We start from the raw sequence: 21160 nt of genomic DNA on the forward strand, positions 1-21160 counted from the left end.
GGAAGTGAGTTTGCAGCATTTGGCCTTTCAAAGTCTGATTTGAACTTGGTGATGATTCTTTTACAACTGTTGCAGGCTGAAGTATAGGCAGAGTGAGCAGCTGGAGTTTTGGTGTTGAACCATTTGTGGTAAACAGAGTTTTTTTTTTATTTACAGAATGTGGAGTGGAATAAGGGATGGAAGCTTTTCTTCCTGTGAGGGTGATTTCTCTTATTTGGTTTGAGCAGGTGTTTGGATCAGAAGAACTAAAGCAGTAGTCAGACCATGGGAAGGAGGAACAGAAGTCATCCCATTTGGTACCCTTGTAGTGCTAAAGGACATGAGACTGAACTGTTGGATGAAGGTTATTCTGTAGCAAAAGAGATTTTTACGAGATTGTGATCTAAGTTATCAAAAGTAGAACTGACAACCACAGTATACCTGGAAGGGGGAGCTTGTTAGGAAGAGGTCAAGTGTGTTGGCAAATTAGAGGGGGATTGTCAGATTTTCTGTTAGGAAAATTGATGATCTATGATGGTAAACACCTCAGCATCCATGCCTGTTTGATCAGTGAAACTGGAGAAGGGAAGCCAATAGAGTTATGGACGAAGTCCCCAAGAGGAATGACTTCACTATTGAGGTATTTTTTCTAGCTTGAGAGAGAGCACATATGGAAAGGGCTGGTTGATTTGGTATGAAAATTTTGAGCCAAAGCAGATCAAACAGTGGGGATTTGAGATTTTGTAATCTCTGGCATGGTATATTGGTTCTGATGAATGCAAAAGTGTTGCCATTGTGATGGAAAGAACTGTGTAATGTGTAGTTTGGTCAGTTGATGTACAATGTTGTTGAATTGGCAGTTCAGGTTCTGATAGAAATAGTAATTCTGGTTTAGATTACTATAGGTGGTGGTGGTGCATCATTTATATTGCTGTATAGGCCACACATGTTGGTGAAATGGAGAGGAAAACTTTTTTTTTTTTTTTTTTTTTTTGTGGGGGTAGGCAGTATATTTACAAGTCTGTTGTTTACGAAGATATTGTTTTTTATGGGCATTTTTGAACCTTTTTTTTTTTTTTGGGGGGGGGGGAGAATTTTGGCAATCCACAGTAAAATCACATTTCTTTGGGTTGTGGTTCATTGTATTTGATGAGGAAGAGATAAAAAGGAAGTAGGGCATGCAGTGAGAGATGACAGACTTGTAAACACACCACCCACACAGAGGGAACTCGGTCTCCTATCCATATGCGACCTTCACGGTTCCCTCTGCAGCTACAGCAATTTGTCTCCCTCCAGTCACAAACTAGCAAAATATATAGTTGCAGGTTTTGACGCTAGCTGATCGTGAAGCCACAAGATTCATTACTAACTGGTTTGGTTCTGTGTAAATCAACAACCAGCCTGTAGAACAGTTTTACTGCTGTACCCTCAAATGGGGAGGGTCCGGGTCCCCTAGAGTGAGATTGGTATGTCACTGAGGATATCACTCTCACTGCATGTGGGAAGAGTAAGGAAAACAGTTCCAAGACAATTATTATTGTGCCCAGTTTCTTTATAGAAACTGGGCACAATAATAATTAATGAACACGTGCATCAAGTTTTGTGTTCCACTTAGCAAGAAAAGAAACGTGCTTAAACCAGCTGTCAGGAATAATGCCTTAAGCTGCTCAAAGATGGTTGAACTTCAAATGAGAATGACCTTCACTCTGGACAACCATCAACACTCCACACCCACGATTTGGTGGCTGTCATTTCAGTGGATAACAAAGAACTCTCCTCAACCACAAAAAAGCACATAAAGTGCAGTCCAATGTCAAAATAATCCTAATTATTTTCTTTGACTTTGGATGTGTGATCTATTATGAATTCATTCTGCAAGGTCAAACAGTCAACTTACATTCTACAAAGATTTTTGAATTTTCAAATTGTATTTAAATAATTCTAAACAACAAATTTTCACATCCATACTTTCAGATTTTTATTCAACTGACATATGATATGTTATGTTACAATTTCAAGATGGCTGAGGCATCACCCAGTTAAATAGGGTCCCGTGCTTTGTCAAAGAACCAGGGAGAACAGCAAAACGTCGGTTACTGGAACAAACTCTTAACTCAACATCAGCAAAGTTCAAGATTGGCATATCAACATAAGCAGCATCAATGTAAAATAAACTGAACTAGCAGAAGAACAGACGTTTTGCTGTTGCCTCTTATTTAGTATCACAGCAGCATAATAGTTGTTACCATAACAAAAAAAGACAAAACAGGTAAAATCTTTCTAAGCAACAAATACAAAATGTTATATTCTGGAAATAATCAGAGAAAAGAAGGAATAGCTATAGTGTTCGATACTAAATAAGAGGATAATCTTCTTGGATGGCAGGCAATATCAGTAAAGTAAATGTGGAAAAATATCAGAATGGAGAAACTGGACAATGAAAACCTTCTGTGGAACAGAAGGTTCCAAGCAGGAAGTAGAAGAATTTTTCAAGGCATTAGAGAAGTCAGCTGACACAAAGAAAAATTGGTTCTTGTTGGAGATCTAAAAAGCAGAGTAAGAAATGATTATCAGGATATAAGAATATTTCAGAAAAATTTGGAGAAAAGAGCAAAGCTAAAAATAATGGTAAATACCTGATGGATTTCTATTCATGACATGGACTAGTTATTATTAATACCATATTCCTAGTTATTATTAATACCATATTCCAACATAAAGATGTGCACAAATTCACTCTCTCTCTCACATGGAGAGAGAGAGAAGCAGCAAAAAATAAGAAAAGCCTCACTGACTCTGTCATTGTTGATAGTGACATATTCATACTAGTTCAGGAAACAAGAGTATACAGAGAATTTGAAATTGGGAGTAATCACCATTTACACCATTTAGATTTGAGAAGATAAAATTCGATGTGTGTAAAAAAAGAAAAGTGTGCAAGAAAGTTTTAAAATGAGTCAAAGTTTATCAGATTTCAGAGATGAATTGCAGACCCAAACACACCAATATTTTTCAAGAAAAAAAAAAGAGTTTGAAAATAAAAACCAAACCTTTGGAGATTCCATGGCAGAACTCGAAGAAAATGATAACATTCAGCCACAAAGGCACGAGGCTGTTGGCAAGGATAGAAATACTAGAACTCTATTTGAAATACATACCAAATTCCTGATATGTAGCCTCAGGGGGTGTTCAGAATAATTATAATAGTACTACATGAAAAAGTTATACCATCACTAACTTCCAATCAACAATTTTCCTCCAAATTAATTGTTATCTGTCAAGATAACATTATCGGCTATTGTATCCCTCTCTTCTAAGCCACTTTTTACTGCATCAATCTATCTAGATCTTGGTCTTCCTCTGGATTTTTCCCTGCTAACCTGGCAAAGAACACTTGTTTTGCTAATCTTTCCTCTCCCATTCTGTTTAAGTGACCATACTAAATGAGATTAGCTCTACTAACACATTCCTGAATGTTAACAATGGCAAGTTCTTTCCTAATATTCTCATTTTCAATGTGATATTGCCACTGATGCCATCTGTTCGTTCCACTAATCTTTCTCAGAACTCTCCAGTCTTTGATCAAGTATTTTTATTTCTAACCCAGCTCTCAAATCCATAAGATAAATTGGTTTGAACACTGTCTTGTATACAGCTAATTTAGTGTTTTGATTTAATCTTTTTTATTCCATATAAATTTATTCAGCTGTCTTCTTAACATACCAACTTTACTGTGTTGTCTATTTCCATATTTAATTTACCATCTTCATTAAAAATTGTGAAAACTTTTATACCTCCATATTTGAGCATTTCTAGTGAAATTTCATCTACTCCGCTGCCTTTCCACATTTCAGGCTTTTGATGGCCTTTTCTACTTCAAATATGGATACCCAACTGCTTTCTTGTTGGGAGTTTTCTACCATCATGCTGACACTGCTTGTTTCATTTAGAAGTCGTTCAAAATAATTACTCCAAACATCTAGATTATCTATCTACAATTTTTATGTCAACTTTATCATCTCTGATTTCTTTTACTTTACTAAACGAATTGCCAGAAAGGTGTACCCAATCTGGAAATTCGTTTAGTAAAGTATGTAAGTTCAGTTCACTTAAACCTTGGTATTATCCAGGTCTACCTACTCACTGATGAGACCTCAATAAAGGTCGAAACCAGTCTGGGTAGTGACCTTCCTCATAATGAAAAATACATCTCCTAGGAGCCGTGTTTTACATTATGAGAAAATATTAAGGACAGTGATCGAAACTTGCTCCACCTTTGTTCCGAGTTGCCCTAGTGTTGTACTATCAGGTGTTGACTTACACTTGGACTCACCGAAAGTTCTTTGGCATGAAACTCTTAGACTTTGATCTTCGAGTTTCTTATTCGGCTTTAAAATAATGAGGGATTTAACGTCGCTGAAAAAAAATAGCCTCTTGGCTTTTTATTGTAGGTTGGAAACTTGTTATTCTGTGCATTACATTCAACATTACTATAATCAAATGGCTCTCCATACAGTTGCTATTTGTTGGCTGGCATGCATAAACAGAGATTATGTTTGGTTGGGCTTGCAGCTAAAGCAACTATATCTATGAAACAATTGTATTAGATCTTATTTTTTTATTTGCGTGTGTGTATGCATTCTCCAGCCAGTTGGACTTTTTTTTTTTAAATCTAATCAAACAGGCAGTTTTCAGAACAAATCCTGCCACCTCTGCACAAGACTGGCTAATTTACCTTCAGCTGAAAAATCCTTAAAAAGAAAAGCATTCATAAATAGAACTTTGATTACAGCATAAAACTTTAATAAGTATTGTTTCTTTTGTTCACTTATCTTTATCTTACTGGTTCTGATTTTTCTTAATATTTTATAGAGATCCCAAAAAAATTATATAGTATTAAGATTAAGAAAAGATATACCACTATTAAGTTAACATGTTCATGCTGGGCTGTGTCTCTCATGTCAGGTGGGAACTCACCCAACTCTATACATGTCCCTTCCACATTAGACAAGAACATTTTTACAAATTACCTAATATATCTGGTTCATCTAGTTCTTTCTCTTTCTCTTTTTGGAGGTGAAATTTTAATGTTAAACATACTTCAAAACTGTCTTAATGCTACAGATAATCTCAAAAAATCATGTTATCTTCTTTCAAGTCATAAAAACCTATTTACTTTTTCAAAATATTATGGGTGGCACAGAGTAGACTGGTTTCTTTGCCTAGTGATGTATATATCAATGACTTGCAATATTAACAGTTATTAATCACATTCATAAGAATAAAAAATAATTTTATTATTGCAATAATAAATAATCATACTGTCACTAGTGCCATTAAAAACCAGCAATATTACAGTTTTATGATTATATCACCCTACATTATTCACAAAAACAGCTAAAGAAAAAAAAAAAGCAATCATTACAATCAGTAGTCCCCCCCACCCCAGTTTAACTAAGAATATTGAGATATCATTACTTATAATTATAAAACCACTGTGACCACTTATATTTTCTACAACTGAAGTATTTTTTAAATTTAAATGTTGCTCTGAGAAAGATGGAGGCATGATGCAAACTTCACAGAAAGAAAAAAAAATTGCATGTGTGTTCTAATTATCAATCTATTCAATAAACTTGCAATAATTTTATATAAATTGGTGAATGCAAGAGTCAAACTGAGGAGTAGTTTCCATTCTCATCACCACTACATCGATAAAAATACAATCAAACATGGAGTAAAAAAACACTCACCAACCATTGTTACTTTTATAAATAATCAATCATATACTTGGATTATACTTGCCAAAGAAACTTCTATATCCTATAATATGACATATTGCAAATTTTGCATAAAGCTTGGCAATTTCTTACTTCCACCTTTTTACAAGTGATTTCCAAAAAAGAGATTAACCTCCCTACTGGCTAGGAGGTCTATAAACGTCCAACTAAATCTGGATATGATTCAGCCCACCTGTTTAACGAACCTGGATAAGAAGTGCAATTTGACTGTCATGTCCATTAGAAGGTGTGATAAACCCTCACGCTGAAGAGAACGGTTAATCGGATTATCTCCCGTTCGTAGCTGCCTCTCAGTTGCCTATAACAAGAAACGGACTTTCTTGTTCCATGCTGGTGAACTGGATTTTAGTTATATATGATAGACTAAAAATAGAGAAATTATTTATATTTTCGTTTTCTCTTTTTATTGTACAATACAATTTTAATTTCTGGACAAAATAAAGGTCTTGCATAATTTCTTCACTTAAATATTGCCTTACCTTGGAGAACCAATTTAATTTTTATTTTTTTTGCGCTAATTTTTTTCTAATCGCTTACGAGACAAAAGATTTTTCTTTGTTCTCGAAGAAATTAATTCACGATAATTATTTGAAACATTCTTTTAAAAAAAGAAAAGAAAACCGGCTGCCGACATTCCAGTTTATATTATTTTTATTTTTGTACAAAACCTTCGAAATTGAATAATACTTCACAGATTCCTATTAGGACACGCTTGAGCAACTTTGCTTTATAGAGAATAACATGAAATTCTTTAATCATATTACTAAATTTTTTCTTCATGTTGTATAGTGATCTACTGTTCTTTGTACTTTCTTTGTACTGTTCTTTGTACTTTTCACTTTCTTGGTTTCCTTGTATAATTGGTCATTACAAAATGAAATTAACAGTTATGATTTAAATTTATATTTTCTGCATAATTCAGATATTTTATTCTCCAATTTTTAAAGTAAGCGATACATTTGCTTATTTTTATCATTCAAAATATGTATATCAAATGTGAAATTTCATTTCCATATTTTTACAATAGAATTGAACTTTATTTCGCCTCTGAAAGTTTAACCCCCCCCCCCCGTTGCATTACTATCACACACCCGAAAACTGTTATGAAACATAGGTACAGTTTTCATTTAATTTGTTATTTTTCTCTAGTAATTGTTCCACATAACTTTAATTTTTCGATACTGAAACTATGTGGTGATTATTATAAATTAGCAAATTATAAATCAGACAATATACATATTTCCTGATTATTATAAATCAGAAAATTATGTGATATTCGGATATAGGTGAAATTAATATTTAAAATCACTGTCATCCTTCAAATGCAATATCAGAATAAAGAAAGTGGAAAACCCGAAGTTTCGAAATACATTTCGAAAGCCCGCTCTCGAAATGTATTGGTCTACAGACTGGATTCTGAACACGTCAATGTTTCGTGATGTTATGACTGAAAAACAATTCAGTCTCATCATGAAGTATTTGCATTTTCAGAATAACGAGGAATACGATCAGGCAACACATCCTTGCCCAGTCCTCAACAAAATTTATGATTTTCTGATGAAAATCCGTCAAAAATGTAGATCACTCTACATTCCTGAGAGAGACTTGAGTATCGATGAAAGCCTTATGCCATTCAAAGGTGGACTGAAATGTAAGCAGTATATTTCCAAAAAGAAAGCAAAGTATGGAGTAAAATTTTTTATGCTTTGCGAATCAGGAAGTGGATATCTTTGGGATTTCAAACCTTATACGGGAAAGCAAAATGTAATCGAGCACGATAAATATTCGGATCTCCCCTTGTCGATGCGTGCAGTAATGCAGTTACTAGACCCTTTACTGGGGAAAGGTTACTGCATTATAATGGATAAGTACTATATATGTGTCCTGAACTCACTGATTTGCTTTTACAGCATCGTACAGATAGTTATGGTACTGTAAATGCAAAAAGGCGAGATGTGCCTCCAGATCTGGCTTCAGGAAAGCTATCGAAGGGGGAAATCCGAACGAACTGATAAAGCGAGGGAAAGTCTTTGCACTACGTTGGAAAGCCAAAAAAAAGATGCTTTTCTGCTATCTTCCCTGCACAATCCATCAACGTAATCCGTGGAGAAGCATGGTTTGAAAAAAGAAAAACCCATTGCTGTGTGTGCATACGACGACACCATGGGTTGAGTCGACAGGTGCGATCAGCAGCTATCATTCTACTCTGTAATGAGGAAACAGCATAAAAAATATTACAAGAAAGTGTTTGGACATGTTATTTGAATTTTGAAGTGTTTGGATTTTGTTATTTGGAACAGTTTCCTCCTGTACAAGAAAAAATGTTTGTCTACTATAACATATGTAGAATACAGAATAGAAATTGCGAAAGCATTGCTGCATGCACATGCACCTTCTTCAGCAAGCAGAAAAACAGGAAATCCTGCCAGACATCTGAGGTTGAGCACTGCTAACTCCAACCATTTTCCCGAAAATCTACCACCAACGCTAATAAAAAAAAAAAAAAACCTGCACGCAAATATTATGTATGTAATAAAAAAAATATCAGAAAGGAAACAAAAATCTGGTGCCCTGAGTGTAAAACTGCTTTGTGTGTTTACCCTTGCTTCAAGGTGTTCCACGCTGTTCAAGAATTTTAAATTCTGAACAGTATGAAATAAAAAATGTTTGTTTTCAAGGCCATCAAAACAGTCCTTTTCAGGACTACAAATATTGATAGAGGGATACCCGAATGCACTGTTTCTTTTTCATCTTGAAGGCTAATTTTTAAGTTCTTTTTATGACACAGAGAAACTGGAAAGAGTATTCCAGGTAAAGTATTTCATCAAAACAATAAAAAATAATGAAATAAAATCTACCCTATATATATATATATATATACAGGGTGTTCGGGATAAATTTGACAGTTTCGTAAGGAAAAAGAAAATCTTCTTTGTATCTATTAAATTTAATGAATTGACAAAAAAACATTACAGGCAGAGTTAATTACAATACTATCAACAAGATTTACTCAAAATAACCACCATTAGCATCGATCACAGCTTCAATTCTGCTTCGGAACCTCGAACAAGCTGATGCTACAGTCTCCCTGGGAAGGGCCGCAAAAACTGTTTTAATTTTATCCATTAACTGGGCTTTTGTATTACTGGAAGTGCGATTGGTGTCTTTTTCAACTGCGCCCCATACAAAATAATCCATGGGGTTAAGGTCTGGGGAGTTTGGAGGCCAAACATTTGGACTGGTGAAGTCGTAGAAATTTTCAGACAACCATTTTTGACTTTTCCCAGAGGTGTGGCAAGGGGCCGAATCCTGCTGCCATACATACGGCCTACCATTGGCTACCCTTGTTATCCAGGGCTTGACTACAGTTAGCAACTCCATGAACAAAGCCCGAATTCCAATGCCAGGGTTCTTCAACACCTGTTCCTGCAGATTTGCGAGGAATTCTGCTGTACGAACGCAATCAGATCGTCTGCTAGGGATCTTTCTTCTTGCTACATCCTCGTAGTCACCATTGCAAGTCTCTAGTTCATGCCTGATTGTTTTTACTGTATTCAGGGAGCATTGGGCAGCAGTCGTAATATCCTTATTTTGATGGCGGGCACGAATCATCATGATACAAGTTATTCTCTTCCATGATTCAGGTGGGTTCCAGCTATCCATCCTTTCTGACATCTTGTATATGAATGAAGAAGGGTCCAAACTTTTAAATGAAGAGAAGTGTGTGTTAATACATGTAACTTACGGAAAAATATAATTAATTATAAATATGTCAAATTTATCCCGAACACCCTGTATATATATATATATATATATATATATATGAAATGATAAGCCTTTTTATGTCATGTTTATTGAAACGTTTTGAAACTCAGGGGCTACCCTGAGTGTCGAGTCTTCAAAATTCGAGTCATCAGAATTCAGGGGCGGAACCCCCTTTCCAGTTATCACAATTGAAGGAGAACTGGTCTACCATACCGGAACACGGGGGGTTGGGCATAGCCCCCCTAGTTAATAAATGAAATATATAAATAATAACGGGAACATTTTCACCTTGCCAACACTCAACATTGATGTGATATGGGTTCCAAATTTCTTGTTTCGGAGATATATATATATATATATATATATATATATATTACAAAGTTTTGTAATAAAAATTTCTGCTACAATGAAGTTTGGCAGAATCAACAATATTATTACTATCTTATTTCTGTTTTTCGTGTGGGAGAAAAACGGGAAAATGTCACTCTTATAATTATATGAGATGTTATAATGGCCAAAATAGTAAGAAAAAAGTTATTTGCATTTTCTCTTCAAAACACAAAGAAACAACATTGTAAATTCAGCCAGTGGAAAAGAAAATACTACATATTTTTCTCCTGTTATCTGATTTTTTTTTCTTGTAGTACAAAGAAGAAATCACTGCATATAACATAGAGTCTGCATGAGGGAAAAAATCTGGAAATTGATTACATTATAACGAATAGAGAAATCATGTCAGAAAAATTATTCACGTAAGATTCTAATCTAAGCAGACATAACATTTTCTTCTAGATTAGATATCTAAAGTAACTGAACCTATGCTACTATTTTATACTAAAATGAATGGGTATGTTCCCCAAGTGATTTTATCTGAAATATCTGCAGATTGATTAGGTCTATACCCTCCCCCCCCCAAAAAAAGTAGATTATGAAACGCATATGCACCTTTTCTTTGAAAATAATTCAAATCCTCTTTTTCAAGATAATTGTATGATTTAATTTCTAATTTTTGATAATAAAAGTGAAACTGATCATAATAAATTAAGCAATTATTTTGGCATAAATAATATATAAGCATGTAAACGAAATATCAGTATTTCTGTTAGGATATTGTTAATCAACAATCGAAAAGGAAACAAGACATTCTTGACATATTCTGCACTACAGCCTGAGGCACTTTAGTGCGACTTTAGTTTTCTCCTCTTTCTTCTCAATAGCACTGAGAGTAATAAGCCTTCAGCTTTGCCTCCAGCTAAGAGGATATTACCAAGTATTTAGAAGACGTAGATTATTTCAGAAATAGCTTCCAGCAGCAGAAAAAGTAATATTTAGATTTTTTTAAAGAAAAACAAACACAAATAATACTACTGAACTTTCTTTTGTGTGGTATGCATATAAACAATTTTGCATGGTGAAAATATAGCACATTATTTCTAAAATTTCACATAATTTCAGCAGAAAGTAGAACAGCTGGTTTTAGATTGCAAATAAATAGAACAGAATTAGAAGCTTCACGATACAATCTGATTGCCGTATATCTTTTGTCAAAATGGTAAAACGAAGTAATTGATTTTGAATGCTGTCTAGAAAAGCTTTCAAACCTGTATAGAAATTTAGAGTAGTTATGCAATTGAGTTCCAGGAGAGAATAAGGAGGTGGGGGGAAGCATTAGAAAATCTTCAAAATGAGCAAAAATGTTGAATCATTCCGTATATGATATTTTTCACATTATATTTTCAACATTTCTACGAGGTTATGCACTAGATATTATCGTAATATGCATAATACAAATAAATAAATAAATGACGAAGGCGAAGAATCACTGCTAAAATATCATTGGATGTAAATTTTTGATACCAAAAAGACTACCAATCGGAAACCGAGTAATGCAATTTAGCATTTTAACATTTTTTTTTATTTTGTCTTTTTGAATAACAAACAATCGTTTCTAAAACTGAAATGTCATAATCCATATAATGCTATTTCGCTAGAAACGAAAGAAAAAGGACATTTATTTCAATAAATATTATTTAAAAATATAAATATTTGACATAATATTTTCAAAGCAAACATTTGAAAATTCTAAAATTCGAAAAAAAATTATTCAATTATTATACGTAAAGTGAAAGAACAATCAGTGCAACTCTTCCGGTGCACTGATTTGTAGAATAAAATACACCAAATTTACTATCACTAAATAGATTCATTGCAAAAGCTGATCAGTGGTCATTTCAGGATTGATTTTTTTCGCATATGTGAAATTCGTTTCAATTTTTGGGAAGAGAGACAAATCGTTTTAGAGGCAAGAAAGGTCAAATAACTTAGGACAGTAAATGAAATTCTGAGCAACACAATAGACGTGAAGGGACACAAAGGTCACTCAGCAACAGTTAATCCACTAATGGCTATAGAATAGCCGTAACGAGATTAATGGCGGAGGAAGGTAATAGCATGATAAAAGGTAGAATGCCGACGAAGTTTTGATCCATGAAAAAAGCTAGTGAGTGTTGAATATTTCATCCATACCGGCCGGTTGGGAGGTTAAAGGATTAGTAAGCCTTTCCTTAGAAATATACTCTGAAAACTAAAAGCAGTTTTTCTTGGGGGTAAAAGAATAGAAGGATAATAATCATTATTACATAACACCTCCAGGGAGTCCAAAGACTCATCGAAGAAGGGCGCACCTACTCTACAACTCTGTCTCCACTGATCGCAACTACCATCATCATCTACACCAACGCCATCTACTGTCCAACACCACCACTAGATTTTCATAAACAATCACACACACATCCATGTCCACAGCGGGATTCAAACCCGCGGCCTTTTTGGCTGGAGAGCGGATACACTAACCACTCGGCCAACCAGGCTGGTCGAGTGGTTAGCGTTGAAAATTTTTAGAATAAATTATCAATTATTTTGAAATAGGTTGCTAGGATATTGTACTGTACAGTATTATGTGTGTGGGGAAGGGTATTAGTATAGTGTTATTCAACAAGAATATTTTGAGAAAAAGAAAAACACAAAAAAAAAAAGATATATACACAACAAGTATACAATAATCTGTTGTATGCCTACCCAACATGCAAACAGAAAGCATAATTTGTTAGGCCAAGTACAAACAACACACACACACACACACAAACCAAGTGCAAGTCCATTTTTCATGCCAGACACCAAACATTGGTGTCCAGCATGAATATTGGACTTGAACTTTGTGACATTATAAAAGACGTTGGAAATTTTTTTCCACTTCGTTAGACTATAATAAATTTAGTTTAATCCTTTATCCAAGTGTAAGCAAACAAAGTTTGCACCTGAAGTATCTTCAGGACTGAGGCGACTCATGGTAAAGGTGGACCAAGCTTTCATCAGTATTTCATTTCATTTCTCAGTATCTCCCATAATGCAAAGCACATCTCCTTGTAGACAAGTATAATGCTATGCATTAAGGGTAGGGCCACTACCCAGACCTTTAGGTAAAGGTTTCGACCTTTAGGTAAATATGACTACTCCATTGCTTCTGTCTTAGTGTCATCACTTCTGGGTCTGGTTCCCACTGACAAGACCTCAATAAAGGTCGAAACCGGTCTGGGTAGTGGTCCTTCCCATAATGCATAGCATTATACATGTCTGCATGGAGATGTGCTTTGCATGATGGGAGATACTGAGACAAGGAGTGATGAGAGCTTGGTCCACCTTTACCACGAGTTGCCTCAGTCCTGAAGATACTTCAGAAGCAAGCTTTGTTTGCTTACACTTGGATAAAGGAATAAACGAAATTTATTATTATAAAAGACATTAACTGGCCACAAAACTTTTTAACATAGTAACAAAACCATCTTCAGTGAAAAACTAATGAAAAAAAAAAAAAAAAAAAAGAAATCCAATAATAATGTACACAACGAAGAGAGCAATTTTATATTGCCTTGTATAAAGATATAAATAAATAAAAATTAATTATACTTTCTAGTTTTTGTAAAGGGGGGTGACAGCAATTTTTGTTAAGATTTGGTGTGTGTGTGTGTGTGTGTGTGTGTGTGTGTGTGTGTGTGTGTGTGTGTGTGTATAAGCCTCAAAACATTGCAACCCTTCCAATTCCTCTCCATCCAATGGATGGTTACATTCGTTGCATAGACTGCCTGACTTACTAGTTGGCTCAGCAGCTATTCACTTCCTATCTACTTTCACAAAAGTAATTCCCCATCTTCTGTTATTAAAAGAAAGCAGCTTTCAACAATGATTTCCAACCTCTGTCTTTCAGGCTCAAATTTAACAATTACACAATTCCTTTTTACATACATTTCTTTGGCTCACACCCTGGAACTATTAAAAAAACAATTTTCACCTGACATTATCAAATTGTCTGAATTTATAATTATTTCTAGATCACTAGCAAGCAATAATAAGACACATACAAACATACAGGGATCCAGATTCTCTTGCTCAACCCTTTTGGTGTATTTTCTAATATCTTCGAAGTACAATTTCTCCAACACTATCAACTGGCTGAGATCTCAATATCAAGATATTTACCTCATATCTTCAGTGATTTGAAGAAAAACTTCATTCAGAAGCTTTTCTTCAAATAATTAATGCTATTCGTGCTAGATACAGTTCACTTTAAAAACCAATAACATCTCTTTTCTGGATCTTCTCGTCTTCAGACAATCGAATGGCAATTCGCATCAATTTAGAGAAAGAAAACTAACAACTTCTTGCAAAATGATGAAGCATGTGAAACCCAAAATAAGGATATGTCTTGGGTTTTACATGCCTCACCCAGAACAAGAATTGAATGTCATATCCTTTCTTTTCAATGGTTATTACAATAGAAAATTCATCCAAAACTTCCATAGTTAGAGAATTTGTCAGTCCATCACAGCAGATATTACTCATCTCTTCCATATATCTGATGCCTATGAACAAAGTGCAAGCTTTGTCATTCGATCAAACATCAAGTAGCACTGACCAGTCTGAAAGTTAGCCCTCTCTCAATATTCCCTTGTATTAGTTTGGTAAAACAGAAGTGAATGTAGACTGATTGAATAGAGTGAAAAACAAGTCCATTATCATGAAATTTATTTTGCAGAGAATACTCTGAGTGTTGGAGAAAAATCTAAAGTCATCTTAAGTCTGACCATAGAACTATTTCTGCTCTTAATTATACACGGCCTAGCTCTCTTCATTGTCTGTTTAAGTTCTGTTCACATAGTGTATTAAACATTTATACATAATTTAAATAGCTGCATGTTTAAACTCTCCCTTGAGTTTTTTTTTTTTTTTTTTTTTAATTAAATGAGACCATGATGATGATGAACAGCCTATTTTTCTACCCACTGCAGGGTGAAGGCCTCTCCCATTGAGGGGAGGTTTGGGTCTACTACTCCCATGGTGACCCAGTCCATATTGGGAGAGTGCATCTATACTTGGGTGAATGAATGTGTAAAGGTGGAAGACAATCATAAATATCCATGCCTACGCAGGATTCGAACCTGCAGCCTCTTGGCTGGAGAGTGGATATGCTAACCACTTGGCCAACCGGGCCAGCATGAGTGCATATATAATAAAATACAGGCTTACATTGAAAATAAATTATTTGATGAGAGTAGAATTTTTGGTCATGTTTTAAGACCATTTTCATGTGTGCAATTCAAGAGAAAAAATAAAACAGAACAACAAATGAAAACGATAGTACATTTTATAATACTTGATATTAAATGCAGGAGGAGAGCTCAATCTATTATGAGGAAAAAGAATACTGTAATTATTATCAATTAGGAAAGTTTTAGACAATCATTTTTGTTTAAGGTAGAACCTTTATAGTCCAGTTGGTATTAACAGCAATGCTTTCTCCCCACCTCAAGACTTTTTCAAGGTTTTTCATGATTGAGTTAGCTAGTCAGATATGGAAGTGATAAGGTTTCACCTCCTGAAAACTTGGGCTTTTCACTCTGCTAAATCCAACACAAAAGGGACAATGGATTTCTGTTTAGATTCAGATGATGAATATCAGCTTTACAGCTTTGTTTGTACAATCTTTCTGATAGAAATTGGCTTTTGTGTAAAGCTAAAGTGTTACACAAAATATGTACTTATATGAAGATATACACTTATCAAGGTTAAATACATATACTGCTTAGTTGCAAACGTTAACTTTTATTTACCTGGAGAAGAAGACGCATGTCCTGAACTGGTACCTGAGCTACAAGGATTTGACTGAGAGTGCATGCTGAAACTACCTGTAAATATTGATAGAGAGAGATTAATTGCCAAAATTCAACAAATTTTCAGAAATGATAAAAAAGTGATATCCGAAATTTCATTATTAAATAGAAATATATTTTTCTTAAAGAATTTCAACTATATTTCAAATATTTGAGAACTGAATATCAGAACCTGAGATGAAAACTCAGTTTTATGAGCAAGGTGAAAATATTCCTGATATTCCTCCCAGCTTTCAAAGGGAAATTAGCAACATAAGAACAAGTACTATCATTATTCATGCTTAGGTTTGAGCCAATAAAGAATACAGATATTTGACCAAGTCTAAAACTATCAGTTTATTCTTGTGTTTAGCTCTCAAGCAGATGAAGTGCACCACAGACTGTAAGGATTAAAAACTGATTCAGGAGCCCTGTTCTTCATATTGCCTAGAGGAATGATTAAGCTTCCATCTTTAAGAGACTTATATGTATATATGTATAACTTACAACATTTAACATTTATTAAAGAAATTAATTAAAATATTCTAACAAGAAAATATATATAGAGAAATCATAAACCGTAATTTCCAAAATATAATCATATAGAAGAAAACTTTGCCGAGCCAATAATATAGAAACCCAACTTTGTTCTGTTGAAGGTCAGCAATAAAAAGACAAAGACAATGAAAATAGGCAGAATCATTGAAAATGTCAACTGCATTATGAACGGAGAACCAGTGGAACAAGTAAAACATTACACCTACTTAGGCACAATTTTTAGTGAAGATGGTAAATTCAATATAGAAATAGACAACAGAATCAGCAAAGCTGGTATGGTGGGAAGTCAATTGAATAAACTCATATGGAATAAGAGAGAAATTAGTCGAAACACTAAATTAGCTGTATACAAGACAGTGTTCAAACCAGTTTTAACTTATGGATCTGAGAGCTGGGTCAGAAGTAAAACACTTGACCAAAGACTAGAGACCGCAGATATGAGAGTCCTGAGAAAGATTAGAGGCGTGAACAGATGGCATCAATGGCAATATCATATTAAAAATGAGGTTATTAGGAAAGAACTTGACATTGTCAGCATCCAGGAATGCGTTAGCAGAGCTAATCTCAGGTGGTATGGTCACTTAAATAGAATGGGCGAAGAAAGATTAGCAAAACAAGTGTTCTCTGCCAGGTTGGCAGGAAAACGACCCAGAGGAAGACCAAGATATAGGTGGATTGATACGGTACAAAGTGCCTTAGACGATAGAAATATAAGATCTGATAATGTTGGAGTCTGGACAAGTAACAGACTGCTTTGGAGGAAAATTGTAAATAGGAAGTTAGTAATGATGTAATTTTTTCATGTAGTACTGTCATATCCTGTACACCCCTTGAGGGTACATGGCAGGAATTTGATGATGATGATGATAAAAATGATTTTGGAAAATCTGGAGAAAAGGGCAAAGCTAGGTAACTGCTGGACTTCTGTTCAGGACATTGATTTGATAGTATTTTCCAACATAAAGAAATGTATAAATTCAAATGGAGAGAAAGAAATAAGAAAAGTCTTGCTATGCTATTGTTGATATCATATTGTATATCAATTCATATACTGACAATAGAGCACAAAAGACACAGGAACCATATATAAAGTACACAAAGCAACAATATAAAAATTACAAATGCAAACAATCAGAGACATACAAAAAGTGTTCTCTTCCTGGATACTACATACCCAGGAGGAGAACACTATATAGATAGCTTATAAGAAATGAAGAAAACAGCACAGGGCTTCTGACCTAACTTCCAATCCTCAACATCCCATGGTACATCACATTATTAGGTATCTGCTAAGACACTGAACAAATGAGGAATTATTATTATTACTTGACACCAATGCCATTGACTGCCCACCACCACTAGTATTTTCTCAGACAATCACAAACATCCATGCCCACGGTGGGATTCGAACCCACAGTATCTTGGCTATAGACCGGATATGCTAACCACTCGGCCAACCAGGAAGGGTGGTTAGCATTTTTTATATATTTTTAAATATAAAAAAATTACAAATGCAAACAATCAGAGACATACAAGAAAGAAAAGAACTAATAAATAAAAAATAATAAAAATGAAAACTCAAAATTAACATTTAAACTTCAAAATGAATTTGAAAATGTTACGTTAAGTTGAATGTCATCACTTACCTAAATTGATAACACTTAATTTGCACAGTCCATACCATTGAAATCACAACCTCATTAATTTCAATTATAATGTTGGCCAACATCATAATTTCACTTCCAATTACAAACAGGAAAGGAATACAAACAATGAATAGTTGATATACATTAGTCAGCTTAAGAAGATGGGGGGGAAAAGTGAAACAGCTGGTGTATGCACAGCACTGGATAGATACCTAATGTCCATCTTACATTAAGAATAGGCATTAAATGTAATATTGTATTTACTTGAATATAACTTGCACTTTTTTTTTTTACCAAAAATTAAAGTTAAAAAATTGTGGTGCAAGATATATGCGGGAATTTTCGGAAACTAAAGTTTTTCAGAATAAAACTAAATCGATGTTTATAACTAAATCACAAATATTCATTATAATTTATAATTGCTCACATTATTTATAAAATGAATGCATTTATATTTTAATTATCAATGTTATTTACATGATTGGCTGCTCACCTTCATCACGTGATATATTTGTATCTAGCAATAATGCTTCTGTAATTAAATTAAAACAAACAGTTTCATTATTGCTTGTCCTTTTATCATTTCAGAATCATACGATCTTTGAGTTTATCATAACATTGAGTTTAAAACTAGCACTGTAACTTGAACGTTTCTCCATATTTCAAGCAAAAATTACCAGTAATTTACAAGACTTGAGTTATGAACAATCCTTCATAAATGACTAATGAGAAGTGAAAGCAAAGTGCGAAATGGACAGCAAAGGTAGGCCAGTAGAAATAGTGCAGCTATGAAGACATGCATATGATTGGCACGGTAAACAAAAGATTGCTCAACTCAACAACGAAGGCAAGCTGATGATTGTTGAGTTGAAATGCTAATTCTCTTCAACCAAATTCCAAAATATCTGAAACTGCCATAACAACATTCACTATCTATTTCTTAAAGTTTTAAATTTTTTTTCATGTGCAAGGGGAACTTTTTAATTTATTTTTTCGTAAAGTAAAATCAGGGATGCGAGATATATGTGAAGGAGAGTTATATTTGAGTAAATATGATATCAAATTTGGAAATATTAACATCTGCTCCTGACTTTATGCAGATCTAAATAAATTCAATTTAAGACTTCAGGACTTTCTAATGTAATTGATAACTGCTGCAACATGCTTAGCATGAAAATCAGCAATAAAATGATGTAAACTATGAAAATAGCAGAACCTAAGAAAAGCATTCTCAACCTACAGAACAAGTAAAATATTTTAGTTATTTAAGTAATTTTTTTAGTAAAGATGGCAAAGTAAACATGAAAACAGATAACAAAGTTGACATGATGAAGAATCAGCTGAATAAACATATATGTAATAAGAGAGAAAATATTAAACCAGCAGTACACAAGGCAGTGTTCAAACCAATACTTTTACAGATCTGAAACTTGGGTTAGAAATAAAACAGTTGATCAAAATCCATAGACTACATATAGGAGAGTTATGAAAAAAAACTCCCATATCTGTTATTTTTAATGATTCTGACATCAGTGGCAGAATCATTAAAAATAATATTAGAAAGAAAACTCACACTTAGCATTCAGGAATGTGTGAATAGAAGTAATCTAATATGCTATGGTCACTTAAACAGAATGGAAGTTAAAAGATCACCTGAACATTTCTTGTCAGGATGACTGGAAAAGACCTAGAGTTTCCAAGATCTAGATGAGTCAATGCAGTTAGAAATTCCATAAGAGAGAGAGAGAGTGAAATAAAAAAATCTGACAATACTGCAAATCTAACAAACAACAGACTAATTTAGTGGAAATTTTAATTACGAGTTAGTAATCATGTAAATTTAATCATATAGTACTATCATAGTATCCAATCTCTTGAGATTAAATTTCAAAAATTTAATGATGATTTATCTTAAGATTAATAGTTTCTGATACCGATTAGAACAAGTCTATTACACTATTTTCTTCCATCAGTTATGTATTTACAATGAAATTCAAACTTTAAATAAACAGAATATATGTATAAATGCTAGAAAAATTTGCTATACAGTTTAAAAATGATAATCGCCTTGGTGATTATAAATAAAAATAACACAGCAAATTCCATTTCAATGACTGAGGATTTCCATATAAAAATAAATGCAAATAAAACAAAAATCAAAAATTTTACCTGATGTATATGTGCTGGATGGTCTTCCTACTTTTTTCTCTGAAGCCTATTGATGTTTATTAAAAGAGAAAATAATTGCAATTATTGCATGTATTGCAATAATTAAAAATAAACTACTACTTCACTCAAATATCTATGCACGTGTGAATTGAGAAATATGTTAGGAATAGAAGTATGACTGCTAGACTTATAAAATAGAATGGAGCTGACCTTAAAATACCAGCAGTAAGCTATACATTAACGTTTAATCAATTTAAATTATTATAAATTAAAACAGTATACTATAAAGAGTACAAACATGAATATACCTAGATATGCTGGAGGGACGATTTAAATATAGTACCAACTTTAAAACTGTGCCCAAATTAATACGAGTTCAAGAGTAAGGGGGGAGTAATTTATTTAATTGTCACGAGGGCCAGATTAGATAACATTTTTTTTTGCATGTTTACCAAGTGATGGTCAATTCTTATAGCAAGACATTCTTGCTTTCGTTTTTCTTGGAAACCAATAATGGATGACCTTATCGATTCTGGAGGTGTGTGTTAATTGTATTATATGTAATAATATTTCAGTGGTGGTATTTTGTTGATGTGCTTTTGTCCATTTCTTTGTGGTAGGATATAGGTGGTCGGTCAGTATTATAATCATGGTAATATTCAAGTGAGTGCAATTTTAAAGAATCAATGTCGGAACCAATATAGGAGATATTGCAACCAAAATGACAAATCTGTAAATCATGCGTCACATTAGTATGTCAGATAGTGTATTAGGAACTTTGGTTTTTAATTATTTTTGTAATTTATCACTACTTGTGAAGAAAATTTTGTAACTGGAATAGCTGAAGATACATTTGATGGCTTTATAGTGTTATAAATATATGGGGATTTGAAAATCTTACAGAGTTCAGCTCATTTTAAACTCAGTACCATAAGGAAATCGATCCTGCCTCCAGGATATCGACATACTTGGAGGTAGGGCTGATTTTAGTACAGTATGGATATAAATACTAATCAGGTACAGATGCAATTATTTC

At 33.7% G+C, this 21160-nt stretch overlaps 1 protein-coding gene across 5 annotated transcripts in view; it reads right to left on the bottom strand.

Annotated features, from left to right (window-relative positions):
• The window catches only part of RanBP3 (ran-binding protein 3), a 282159-nt gene that overhangs the window by 214326 nt on the left and 46673 nt on the right, over positions 1-21160 (bottom strand). For all 5 annotated transcript variants that reach the window (XM_090404725.1, XM_090404727.1, XM_090404724.1 and 2 more), the window contains exons 3-4: positions 20125-20170; positions 15713-15787 (exon numbers count right to left, since the gene is read on the bottom strand). In XM_090404725.1, coding sequence (XP_090260851.1) covers positions 15713-15787; positions 20125-20170 — 121 coding nt within the window. The remainder of the gene's footprint in view (positions 1-15712; positions 15788-20124; positions 20171-21160) is intronic.

Source organism: Typopeltis vanoorti, chromosome 15 (assembly GCF_054136105.1).
Source record: "Typopeltis vanoorti isolate ZY-2024b chromosome 15, IOZ_Tvanoo_1.0, whole genome shotgun sequence".
Taxonomy (NCBI): Eukaryota; Metazoa; Arthropoda; class Arachnida; order Uropygi; family Thelyphonidae; genus Typopeltis; species Typopeltis vanoorti.